General features: G+C 40.2%; 1 protein-coding gene across 3 annotated transcripts in view; it reads right to left on the bottom strand.

Annotated features, from left to right (window-relative positions):
• Positions 1 to 8137, bottom strand: part of LOC143039570 (uncharacterized) — a 47226-nt gene extending 39089 nt beyond the window's left edge. For 2 of the 3 annotated variants that reach the window (XM_076209793.1, XM_076209794.1), the window contains exons 1-3: positions 7987 to 8137; positions 6404 to 6493; positions 2684 to 2818 (exon numbers count right to left, since the gene is read on the bottom strand). In XM_076209793.1, coding sequence (XP_076065908.1) covers positions 2684 to 2818; positions 6404 to 6493; positions 7987 to 7999 — 238 coding nt within the window. In that variant the 5' untranslated portion in view covers positions 8000 to 8137. The remainder of the gene's footprint in view (positions 1 to 2683; positions 2819 to 6403; positions 6494 to 7986) is intronic. The other variant, XM_076209796.1, reaches the window with a different exon arrangement.
• Positions 8138 to 13324: the final 5187 nt, after the last annotated feature.

Here is a 13324-nt window from a genome sequence, read left to right as displayed (position 1 = left end):
GTTTCCTTTTTAAATCTAAATCTGTCCAATTTAAATACATTACCATAAGTCCTGCCCTGCTGTCTTAATAGGATAACCTTGTCTGCATCACCCTCATTAAAGCCTTTGATCCATTTGAATACCCCTATTACATCACCCCACACTATGTCTTTCCAGAGAGTGCATGTTAACCTCTTCACTCCGGGGCACATTGCATGTCTGGCAGCATTAGCTGCCCGACGTGCGATATTGCGTCATAATAATCGCATTATAAAAAATAAAGTCAGTGCTCAATCGTTCGTTCTCTTTCACCCGTGTATTTTGATAACCATAGAAAATATGATGAAGCCAGTTTAGAGAGAATGAAAGTTACATAGGGACGACTACAATAAATATAATCAAGATGGCAACGTCAGCATCATCGAGTACCCACTTGCTCCTCATGCCGCCTATGTAGGCGTTACCGTATGGAAGTGGTTAAGGTGCCTAAGGCTGTCTTCAAACTACTGGCCAGGAGCAAATTAATTCCTTCCCTTAATGGTGGATCGCAAGACCTAAATTTTCACTGAACTAGAAAAATATTCATTCAATAATGTGATCTGGCTAACACCATAATATGGCCAACATCACATCTTTATAATCATGTTTAATTATACATATACCAAAAGCCTTTTCCTCCTTACAAGGGAGGTTGCCAAAGTCAAAAGGCATCCACTCAAACCCATTTCATCCCTACACATTCCCCTCCCATCCACCACCTCTCCCTCCCTCTTTTCTTGGCTCCTCCTGGATGATGGGTCATCCCTGCATCTCGCCCATTACCTTGGGTCAGAAACAATGCAGCAAGACACAGCACATCCACAGCAAGGCTTCATTGAACCTCTTCAATATGACACAAATATTCGTGCACACATCAGGCTGTCTGATGTATGATAATGCTACAATAAATATAACCACGAAGCCAATGCATTCTCATATACCCCACTTGCTGCTCATGATGTATACGTAGGGTGATCATATTATAGAGGTTAATTGGCGACCCCCTCTTTGTCCCCTTGTTTTTAATTATGACCTCTGTATAAGACATAATGATGATATGGTTAAAGTCACAAACTCCTCCCATCAGAAGGCTAGGATGGTGCCCCTTACATAATATGCACATGTGCATGCACTTGTGAACACACACACACACACACACAATACAATTCCTTTACATCTATCATCAAACTTCATGAACATGTTCATCCACAAATGCAGTCTATTTGAGCACACATATTTGCAATGTTTATATTTTTGCCACCTTTATTTCAGAACACTAGCATGGGATTCATCAAAATTCTTTCATGATTCTTCTTGAGCTTCAGTCGGTGTGGCAGGGCTTTGTTCTTGTGTGTTGAGTTTGTGCAACACTCCAAGAATAAATTTCCCAAAAAAACGTTTAGCAACCATTGTACATCACAGAAAAAATATAAAATAACATTGGGAAAGAACAGGGTACAAATCATGAGAGCTAATCAAACATTTTCCTGATATACACATTATAGATGTATACACACACACACACGTTTTAAATGTATCATTCACCTGTCAGTTACACAAATACACACACACATAGAGAGAGAGAGAGAGAGAGAGAGAGAGAGAGAGAGAGAGAGAATGAGAGAGAGAGGAGAGAGAGAGGAGAGAGAGAGAGAGAGAGAGAGAGAGAGAGAGAGAGAGAGAGAGAGAGAGAGAGAGAGAGAGAGAGAGAGAGAGAGAGAGAGAGAGAGAGAGAGAGAGAGAGAGAGAGAGAGAGAGAGAGAGAGAGAGAGAGAGAGAGAGAGAGAGAGAGAGAGAGAGAGAGAGAGAGAGAGAGAGAGAGAGAGAGAGAGAGAGAGAGAGAGAGAGAGAGAGAGAGAGAGAGAGAGAGAGCGAGAGAGAGAGAGAGAGAGAGAGAGAGAGAGAGAGAGAGAGAGAGAGAGAGAGAGAGAGAGAGAGAGAGAGAGAGAGAGAGAGAGAGAGAGAGAGAGAGAGAGAGAGAGATGGTCTTAACCCATTCCTGTACTCCCATTACATGTACAAAACAAACAAACACACACACACACACAAACCTTCCTGTATACTCCCATTAGATGTACAAAACAAACACACACACACACAAACACTCTCTCTCTCTCTCACAGGCTCACACCCACACACACACACTCTCTCACAGGCTCACACCCACACTCTCTCACAGGCTCACACCCACACACACACACTCTCTCTCTCTCACAGGCTCACACACACACACACACACTCTCTTTCTCTCACAGGCTCACACACACTCTCTTTCTCTCACAGGCTCACACCCACACTCCTGCAAGCACACACACAGCTAGCATCTTTACTTCTTCTATGAGAAATCCAAGCACGAGCACCACTCATTACTCGAAAGATTCTCTAACAATGCAAGCCATTGCTGCCCCCCTCCAAGGGATGAATGAATGAATCAATCTCTCTTACACACAAACACACATACACATATAGCTAGCATCTTGACTTCTTTGGGAAGCCTAAGCTAGAGCCCCATCCATGAATTGAAATATTCACTAATGATGCAAGCCATTGCTATCCCTGTGCTAAAAGGGATGAATCAATTAATCAATCTCTCTCTCACACACTGTCAGACAAACACAGACACACACCTACCTTAATCCAATAAAATCATATTTAAAAACCTTACCATAACAGTCATCTTCATGTTCATCTTCATACACGTCGTCACCACCACCACCACCGCCAGATTTGTTCATCATCCCCAGCTGACTCCAATCAGTAATCCCTTCTATGTCATCTGCATTAAAACCTTGATCACCCTCTGTAATGTAAAAAACATACAACCATGTGACTGATAAATATACAAATATGCGAACATAAAAAAAGAGATATATACTACTGCCATTACAATCTAAAGATTATACATAATCTACCCATATAATACATCAACTGAGCATATGCCAGGGGCTAAATCATATCATGCTGATTCCGTTTCCTCTAGTTTCTTTGAGGAGTCTCTATTGCAGTCACCCTCTCCATTTCTAACAGCTCTCAACTCTCCACAATCGATCAACTTGTTCCAGCCACGAATTCTATGAGTATTCAAAATCCTCCAACAATCAAATATTTTCTAAGTGACTTGTGGTACATTGCTGATTTCTCAGAGGTTGCAGGTCCTCTGCAAGAGAGACCAGGAGCAATGAACTTGTTGATTCTCCTCTGCCAAGTATTATCTTTTGTGGGGACAGCTCTGCCACTTTCCCACACTTTCTTTGTTTGGCTCACGGGCTGGACACATTTGAGAAAGGTTAGGACCTCTTTCAGAAGTCCCCACAGGAGGGTCACCCGTCCCAAGGATCAGGTTACAAGGATTCAAGCTGAAGTTATTTCCCAAAATTTTTAAAATGCCATTTCTTTTATCTTTCCTTCCCCTACTTTTATGTCTTTTGATGTGTCGGAAACCAGGGAGTTTGATTAAAAATTGTAGCAACATAATGTGATGCATTTAGATTACTGTGTGGTATTGTTTATATATACAATGTAAGTCTGCACAGTCTGATTGCCAGTTTAACACCTGTATTACATGATGTATTGTGCTAGTATTAAGGAATATTAAGAATCATTTCTCATGTGTATTTTAAGGTTAGCAAGGGTTAGGTAATGTCTAGATGCCCAGATTTGGGTAAGCGTTCTAATATTTCTTGCTGCTGTTGGCACACAAGGTCGATGAGTGTAGTATGTAAGGGGAGAACAATTTTCATGGCTCCCTCCCTCCCTTCATGCCCATTTGGTGTCAGATATGTTAGCCAAGGGGCATACTGTCAGTGCTAGGCCCTGAGGAGAAATATCCCAGTTTTGGTGTGTGGAGGGTTACACTTAGTCTGGGTTACATTTTGAAATTATTTTTGTTGGTCATTTCATTTCCTCCACCACTTGTTTTGGGGGTTAAACATCTAATATGAATTTTCCTATGTAAATACTGTATTTTCAAATTGTGTTGATAAATAATATAGTAAAATAATTTCTTGGTACTCTCTTTTGCACCCCTGGAATACATAAAGAAAATAAATATTTCACAAACCTTGTGATTGAGATATAGAATGCAAGTCTTCAAAATAATCCTTTTAATGGAAGTTTCTTGTGACATTTTCCGTAACTGTCATCCCCAAGACTTTCTCTTCCTCTGGTTTTATAAATGTATTATTACTCATTTTATATAGCAGTGATGGCCTATTCTTCCGACCATTTCTAATTTTTTGCATTTCTACATACTATTATTAATTTCCCATTCCTAGATTCACTCATGTACCTTATCCAGGTCCTCTGGTAACAACCTATATTCCTCTGTGGTCCTTGCTCTCCTTTCTTAACCTAATACAAGTCATTCTCATGCAGGGCATCAGATGCCTGATGTACAATGATTCGACGATGCATCACAATACTCGTGTTTTAAAATACAAAGTCACTGATGTATTACTCATTCTCTTGCTCAGAATATGAACAACCACAAAAAACATGAACAAGCCATTCACCGAATACAGCTGTCACTAAGCTACAACTACAAAATATATATAATCAAGATGCCAATGCCGGCATCTGTGTATACCCACCCATGCCTCACAACACCTACGTCGGCATCATCGTATGGAAGAGGTGAACACATTTCTAATACATCTCAACTACTGTTATTCCCTAATAGCCGAATCTTCCCTACTACTCCATCTACTGGCTCATTTCTTAGTCTAGCATCGAGATCCCTGAACCCCACTTTTACATTTATTCCAAACTCTATATATTCATTTATTATGCCTTTATTTTTTTTTTTGGTTACCTCCCTTGTACGGAGGGAAAAAGCCCTTGGCATATGTGTGTAAAATCACCCCAAAAGCCTCCCTTGATCATCACTTTTCTTATTACCAGAACCATATGCACTCACACAAACCCATACTTCCCATCCCCATTTTCATATTCACTAACATTATGCCAGAACACACTTCACTCCAATCCAACATGCATTTTCCTATCTTCTCGCTTACCAGCTGAGATACTTCCTTCCCTTGGCAACTCATGACTCTGAACATCCATCTAATCACAACCTCAAAATCTAACTCACCCCTCTCTTTCAACTTAGTTTCAATTCATGCTAACACATCCCTCTTTACCCACACACACATATATATTTATATACATATATGTAAGCAATGACCCAGCCAGGTGGTGCAGTGTTGTTGTCAACATATGGTGCCACATTTTGATGAAAATTGCTTTTTTCTTTATATATTTTGACTACCTCCCTTGTAAGGGGGAAAAAGCCTTGGTATATGTATGTATGTATATTTTGGTACACAGATACATTCACATGTATACCCACACACACACAAAATCTAACAAATGAAAAAAAAAAAAAAAAAAAAAGGGGGATCCCGCAAGTATTGCTCCAACCCTGTACACTACAACTAGGTTAAACACAGCATTACTCATAGATCTGGCCATGTGCTCTGAGCTCTCATGCATTAGGGTAATAGTGTCAAACACAAGTCCAACACTTAATTCAAAACCATGGTGGATTACACACCAAAGACAGTTTCCCTCTTTGAATTGGGGGTAGGCAAGTTGAAGCACCAACACACCCATAGGAACAATGACAGTTGTACTTCAAAGTGGTGGTCCTGCATAATGGACATCTGAGACTACTCTCCCTGCTGCCCATCTTTAAATCCCTTCAACACCCTCACCTTTACCAAGAGGTAGAATACAACTCTGTGGGTCTGACATATCCAGACTAAATATGAAAGATGTTTACCTGTCTTGATTTTTTAAAAATGGCTACAGATGTTACTTTTAATCTGTGGAATGTATACATGGGGGTTCTAAATACTCAGAATAATAGGAGTTAGCTAATGATATATGTAAGAATTGCAGCTGCAAGACCATCTTTACAATTGCCAAGATGTTCGCCCACCTCAATTCTTTAAATTCATTACTGACATTGTTATTAAAAAAAAAAGTGTGGAAAGCAGAGGCGAATATTTAGTGAACTTGCGGGGATGACCAAGGATAAGATGGATGGATGGAGTGAAAGGGGCTTTGGGCAAAAAAGGGAGAAGGCTGGGGATAGGCACAAGGAGAGGATGGCTGAAGGGATTTCTCCTAGTCTTCTCTATTTTCTTCACGATGGAACAGGAATGGGGGGTCACAGTGTAAGTAAAGTGGTCCTCCTATTGATGTGCTCTGTCTTGTTGCATTGCTCCTGACCAAGCAGTGGGCAGGAGACAGGGATTACCCTTCATCCATGAGGAGCTATGATAAGAGGGAAGAAAGGGTGGTGGCTGGGAAAGGATTACAAATATTGAACCTCCTCAAGTGGTGGCAGTTCACAAGCAACAAAAACCAAAGATCAACTTACTAGGTTCTGATCCAGCTTCCTTCTTTGAGCTCAGTCCTGTCAGTAGTGCCCCAAGACTGCTGGTCACCCTTGCTGACTTTTGTTCATTCCCTAAAAACAAAATTATACTTTATATTTAGTACTGCTTACACACACAACCAAAGCCAATTTTAACCACTTCGGTACATTGACACCTATGTAGGCATCATGAGTAGTGCTGGGTACACAAGGATGTCAGTATCTTGATTATAAATTCTTTTGTAGTTGTACATAAGTTACCACCAGATTCTGTGAACTGGTTTGACCATATTTTCTGTATTTATTATTACTCATAGTAAAAGATAATGAATAATACAGCAGTGACTTTATATTTTATGCCAGTAGTGTGATGCAAATCACATATGGCAGCCGATGATGCACGCAAGAATTTGAGTTGTACTGAAGTGGTTAAGGCATTCCAGAATTAACTTGTGCCTCTTTTCTGCATGCTGATTCAAAGGTTCTCCATAAACAATTTCAAACACAAAAACAGACTAACTGGCCCTTGTGAGGAGGGACAGCAGGACAGGCAGCAGCGGTAGATCACTACGGCTGTGAGGACTGACCTCGGAACCTCTCCAAGTAAACCAAGTAAGTAACCTGCCTGCCTGCCCTCCAATCCTGAACTTCATTTTCCTAAGTTCTCCTTGAAGCTTATTCTTTTGTCCTTTAAACTACTTTGTCATGTTGATGCTCTTAGTACTGGTTGGTGTCCCGAACACAGTCCTGCTTCTTTTGGGAGGGATTTTTGTGTAGGACTAACGTCTAAACAGATTTAACATAAAAACATAGGTATAAAGGAGACTGCAAGAGACCATAAGCCTATAAGGCCTACACTAGGCAGCTCCGTATCCATCACCACCTGTCGTCCCCATCCATAGTTGTCTAATTGTTTTTTAAAACAACTGATAGTTTCAGCACTTACTACATGGTTACTAGGTTTATTCCATTCATCGACCACCCTATTAGTAAACCAATTCTTGCCTATTTCCTTCTTAAATCTAAATTTGTCCAGCCCTATTAGAGTAATTCTTGTAGGAATGTTAACGGATTTATTGTATGTGATAAAGTATATACCAAGACAATAACCCTAACTCTTAATTCGAGTATTATTCTGGCAATTTTTTCATTAACCTGACCACACTGACTACATTTTTTGCTAATATCTAAATTTTGTGACAAAATTTAGATATATTCTGTTGGAACCTATTACCTATACCTAGTAAAACACTACAGCCATTTCATGAAGCACTGCGTTGTGATAGAAACGAACTTATATCAATTATCTAATACTGGTGCATCATTTCGGCATACTGCCTCTAGAAATTATGTAATATTGAATTCAATATGCTGTCCCGTTATGTATAAAACAATCGTGCAATCAAAGTATATACAAGAATCTTAGCATAGGACACAGCATATAATAATCCCAATATCATAACGTTCTTCGATCAAAACATGACCACGGAGTGTACTAGTTGCAACCAATCTTCATCAACTGTAAACATATAATCGTACATAAACACACATGCATTGTGAAACCCACAGAGATTAATAGTGTGTACCTTCATCGGACATGATTACTCTTCACACAAATTCCTGTTTCCACAAACCAAGCCAGTACTGATAGCCTGAGGTTTCGCTCTTCAGAGTTTGGCCGACTCAGTTGACGCCAATGCTCTCTAACGGGAGTTCAGTAAACTACTGACACACGAAGAACGGGAGAAGTCCAACGCTACCCATTTCCAAATTATTGTTACAGACTTCATATTAGGAGATGAGAGCAAAAGCGTTAGCAATGTTACAGTGATAAATAAAGTCAACATAGGGAGTGACCATAGAATGCTAGGATGCACAGCTAAATTCAACTTCAGAGCCGAGAGAAATAAACTAGTTTTACAAAGGAAAATAAGCCTTGCAAAGGTTAAGGATAATAAAAAGAAAATTCAGTTAGAAATCAAAAATAGATTCGAAGCTCTAAGAACTAACGAGGACAGCGTGGAAGATATCAATGTGAATTTAGTGAATATCATTAAGGAATCAGCAGAGAAAGTAGGAAGTACAAAAAACATTAGAGAAAACAAATACTCCAAAACTACAAATGACCTAATTAAAAGAAGAAGGAACATGCAGATTAAAAGCAGGAGAGACGAAATAGAAAGAGTAGAACTAAACAAGCTTATCAACAAAAGGCAGAGATTAGAGAAAAGAAAGAGAAACATGGACGAAATAGAAGAAACTATTCGGAAAGGTAAAAGTATTAAAGTGACCGAGCGTAAACATGCTTTAGGAAGACAACAAATGATATGTTTGAAAGATAGAAATGGAGAAATCATTAAATGTAGAGACAAAATGGTAAAAAGAGTAGAAGAATTTTACCATGAGCTTTACTCTTCGAAGGCCGTAGTTGAGTCAGTAAATTCATGTGTAGACGTTAGTAGTGTACCAGAGATTACAAAGGAAGAAGTAGAATTTGCTCTGAAAACTATGAAAATAGGAAAAGCACATGGGGAAGATGGTATATCAATAGATCTATCGAAAGACGCTGGTAAATTAGTTCATATCAAATTAGCTCAGTTGTACACCCAGTGCTTACGTCAAGAAAGCGTTCCGAATGCGTGGTGCAATGCTATAGTGATTTTGCTTCATAAAAAAGGAGACAAGAAGGACCTTAGTAACTATCGACCGATTAGCTTGCTATCAAACGTATATAAAGTATTCTCCAAGATCCTTACAAATAGACTGAGTCAAGTTTTAGATGGAAACCAACCGAGAGAACAGGCAGGCTTTAGAAGCGGATATTCAACTCTAGACCATTTGCAGGCGATAAACCAACTAATCGAGAAAATGACAGAATAAAATATACCTGTGTTTAGCTTTTGTAGATTACGAGAAGGCCTTTGATTCAGTAGAACAAATAGCAATACTAAACTCGCTACGCAAACAGGGTACAAACGAACAGATCGTAAGAGTTTTAGAAAAGATTTATTCGAAAGGTACCGCTATAGTTCGACTACATAAAGATACAGAAAAGATCAAAATCGAGAAAGGAGTACGGCAAGGCGATACAATTTCACCCAAACTATTTACAGCTTGTTTGGAAGAGATTTTCAGAAGGTTGAGTTGGGAGGAGAAAGGCGAATATTTTAAACACCTAAGATCTGCTGATGACATTATTCTTATTTCAAAAAGAGCAGATGACTTGCAAGATATGCAGAGTGATCTAAACAAGGAAAGTTTCAAATTAGGTTTAAAAACGAATAAGACCAAAACCAAAGTAATGTTCAACACGAAAGTTCAAAGTAAAGAAATTGTAATTGATGGTAAGAGTCTCGAAGTTGAAGAGTATAATTATTTAGGCCAGATGGTGAAAGTGACGAAAGATCACTATAATGAAATAAAAAGACGCATTACAATTGGTTGGAAAATGTTTGGTAAGTATAATAAAATCCTGAGAGGCTCTCTACCTTTATGTTTGAAACGTAAAGTTCACAATCAATGCATTCTGCCAACAATAATCTACGTATATGAGACTTGGAAACTGACGAAGGTGATGGAAACAAAGCTAAGGACTGCACAGAGGAGAATGGAGAGATTAATGATGGGAATAACACTGAGAGACCGAAAGAGAGCAAGTTGGGTGAGAGAGCAGACTAGAGTGAAATATATTGTGGAAGCAGTAAAAGAGAGGAAGTGGAATTGGGCAGGTAAGTTGGTGCGAACGACTGATGAGTGATGGAGCAAGTGTATTACTGAGTGGACGCCGCGAGATAGGAAGCGAGGAAGAGGGAGACCAAGCACAAGGTGGAAAGACCTTTGTTCAGCAGTGGACTCAGAATGGCTGATTTGACCTTGACTCTTTCAATCCATATGTATATGTATTTTTTACGTTCTCGATTGTAAAATTATCCCTTTCACACGCTCGAACCCATCGCTGACATTTTTCAAAGTCCAAATGTTGTTTGAGAAAACGGATTCAAGTGGATAGATCATATGCAGTCATTCTTCATAACATGAGTCTCTACGACATAATCCATAGCAGCAGTATTTAGTGGATGGCATTTTGAAGTCAAATCAAGTCGGATTCCATCAAAATAGCCGATAAACGTGGATATTTTTCACAGGAAAATGAATAGTGTAGTGAGCCGTACAGATTCGTTGGTCTGCATGGGATTTACCAGTGCAATAACATGTGACGTAATAGCAATGTTTGTTCCTATCTATAGGGAATGTACACTGTCAAGAAGAAGATATTGCACACCATGATATTTGATTTGTGTCTAAAGAAAAAGAGGTTATCATGGTGTACAATATCTTCTTCTTGACAATGTCAGGCGCCATACTTGTCGTACCGCACTCAGCACGCTACTGGCATCGTCTGGCACAAGGTCTAAATATACAGGTCAGACCGTTTACATTCTTCTGCGCAGCTTCTGACGTCATTTGGCTGAGTCCATTTTCTCTTTGTGATACACTGAAGAAAACTGTGAAACGCCAAGGAAGACAGGAACTATAATATTTTATATATTATATATCATATATATTATATATTCATATATATAGACAGGAATTATAATATTTTATATATATATTTTATATAATATTTGTCAGAATATAACTAATTGCGTGGAGCGATGCGAGCGAAGGCGACGTCATTTTCGAACGACGGACCAGCTTCAACTGACAGCTATAGGACCCGCTAACCCCACTTTGAACAGCCAGGTGACGTTCACGGGCCCGCTGCGCCAACTGCCTCGAAATTCGGTCGGAAGTGGTTAGACCTTATATTCTTAGATCTTGGTCTGGCATGCCCAACTATTCATCAACTCGGTCGTGTGGAAAATATTCAAGGCAGGCCCGATAGAATTTGCCCGCCAACCGCGCTGCAGGACGGGCAGGCCCGATAGAATTTGCCCGCCAACCGCGCTGCAGGACGGGCAGGCCCGATTGTCTAGACACGGCTTTAGTAATAAAACTACAACGATTTTTGGTGTTTACCTCACCACCCTTCCACTCACCTACAGTTATATTGCCGTTGACACTCATGGAACTGCCTTGGTCTGATAGGAATGTCAGGAGAAGCCGAGCTTTTTGGGTTACTATGAAACACTGCACTGTTATGAGTGGGTGAACAGGACACTTTGTCACTAACCACTGACTAGTGCACTACGATTGCCGGAACCGTAAGTCTGCAATGTTTCGGCGACACTGGCTAATTCGCCCAGGGTTCCTACATGTGTTACGAGGAGGTCGAACGTCACTGGGAACTGCTTTCAGAAACTTGAGCTTCAAGAATTCGTCGTCCACCTTCAGCTTTAGTCCAATCTTCCTGAGCTCTCGATGGGAAACTGTTGGTTTCTTGAGCATCATATTGTTTTGATGCACGAGGGTATCAAACAGTTCCGGTTGGGTCTTGGTGAATATGGTAGTCAACTTCCGCTTCAATTTGTCGTAGTCGGCGGAGTTGACGACGTCATCACTGAGCTGGTTGAACACTCGAACGGGTAAGTTTGCTACGGCGTGATGAAACTTGGTGGAGGACGTGAAGATGTTCGCCAAAACAGATTGGAAGTCCAGAAGAAGAAACCAGCGTGCTGGGGGAAGTTTCGTCAATTTGCGGAGGTCTGACGGCGACTGCTGCTGCTTCTGCTGTTGTTGATGTGGACGTCGATGCTGCTGTGGACGTTGTATTATGTCAAGATCGAGAGAGTCTTGGTATATGTTGCGCCTGGCGTGACAAACGACTGGATATATATTCCACTCACATTCAACACCCCTCCCTCCCTCCCTCCTTTCTTGGCTCCTGGATGACGGGTCATCGCTGCATCTTGCCAACTGCCCTGGGTCAGAGGCAATGCAGCAAGTCACATGTATGTATGAAAAAAGAAAATCTCGCGAACTGCATGGCCTCGTGGAACTTTATTGAGTTTGGCCGGTGTGCTCTGGAGGGTACGGAGTCCACGACGACTTGCTTATTTGAATTCAGCGGCTTTTGAGTACAAATGATAAATGCTACCTAAAATCAACGTGCTCTAATTGAAATATAACAGAATATACATATGTATATATATATATATATATATATATATATATATATATATATATATATATATATATATATATATATATAAGTCACTGAACACTACAGAATAAAATGCAGCAAATAAACAAACAAATAAATAGATAAATAAACCTCTTGGAACTTCCTATTAATTCGGGACCAGCCCCAATCATAATATATGGGAGCTAGAGTTAATATGACTCAATTTCGCAAGGAATAATCGAAGAATGAAAACCTTATAGGTCAGGATGGTAGGTCTTCGCCAATGCTTAGGTTATTGGGGACGTACTTCATCTCAAACCGTTTAATTTTCTCGTTGAAGTGAATCCAACAGTATCGACAAGTGACTTCTCTTTGTCCTGCAAATAGACGCAAGTCAGTGGTAACCCTAGTCACAGATGAGCGCCTCCTAGCGTAAACTTGTCACCATATCTTATCTGTCGAGGGGTGGTGATGAGAATGGGATTTATCTGTAGATAACATGGGTGAGCTTGATTTACCCGTATTATCGTAATTTTGTAGTTTGAGCCGGACGGTCGAGTAAGGTGAGAACCAGGCGTTTGAATGCGCGAAGCCAGGTAATAGTTGAACAATTGAGAGAAATGTGGGGTTTGAACCTATGACGAAGAAGAAGATGCAGCATCAGCCACCTTTTTAGCTTACGTTTGCCTCCGACCGCTCAAAGTTTGTATACTGTCATCTGTTTTCAGACGTTAGCTATTCCATGTATCTATATTCCCTTTAGCTGCACATAGGGTTTTACCCGGTTAGATAAAATCGCCGGAACACATAAGAAGTGAAACGGCGAAGTCCTGTAATACATTTTATGATATTGTTCTGGC

This window comes from Oratosquilla oratoria, chromosome 26, assembly GCF_046742065.1.
Source record: "Oratosquilla oratoria isolate Oo_2021 chromosome 26, ASM4674206v1, whole genome shotgun sequence".
NCBI lineage: Eukaryota > Metazoa > Arthropoda > Malacostraca > Stomatopoda > Squillidae > Oratosquilla > Oratosquilla oratoria.
The sequence above is the reverse complement of the archived record's forward strand: the minus strand, read 5'-3'. Positions and strand labels throughout refer to the sequence as shown.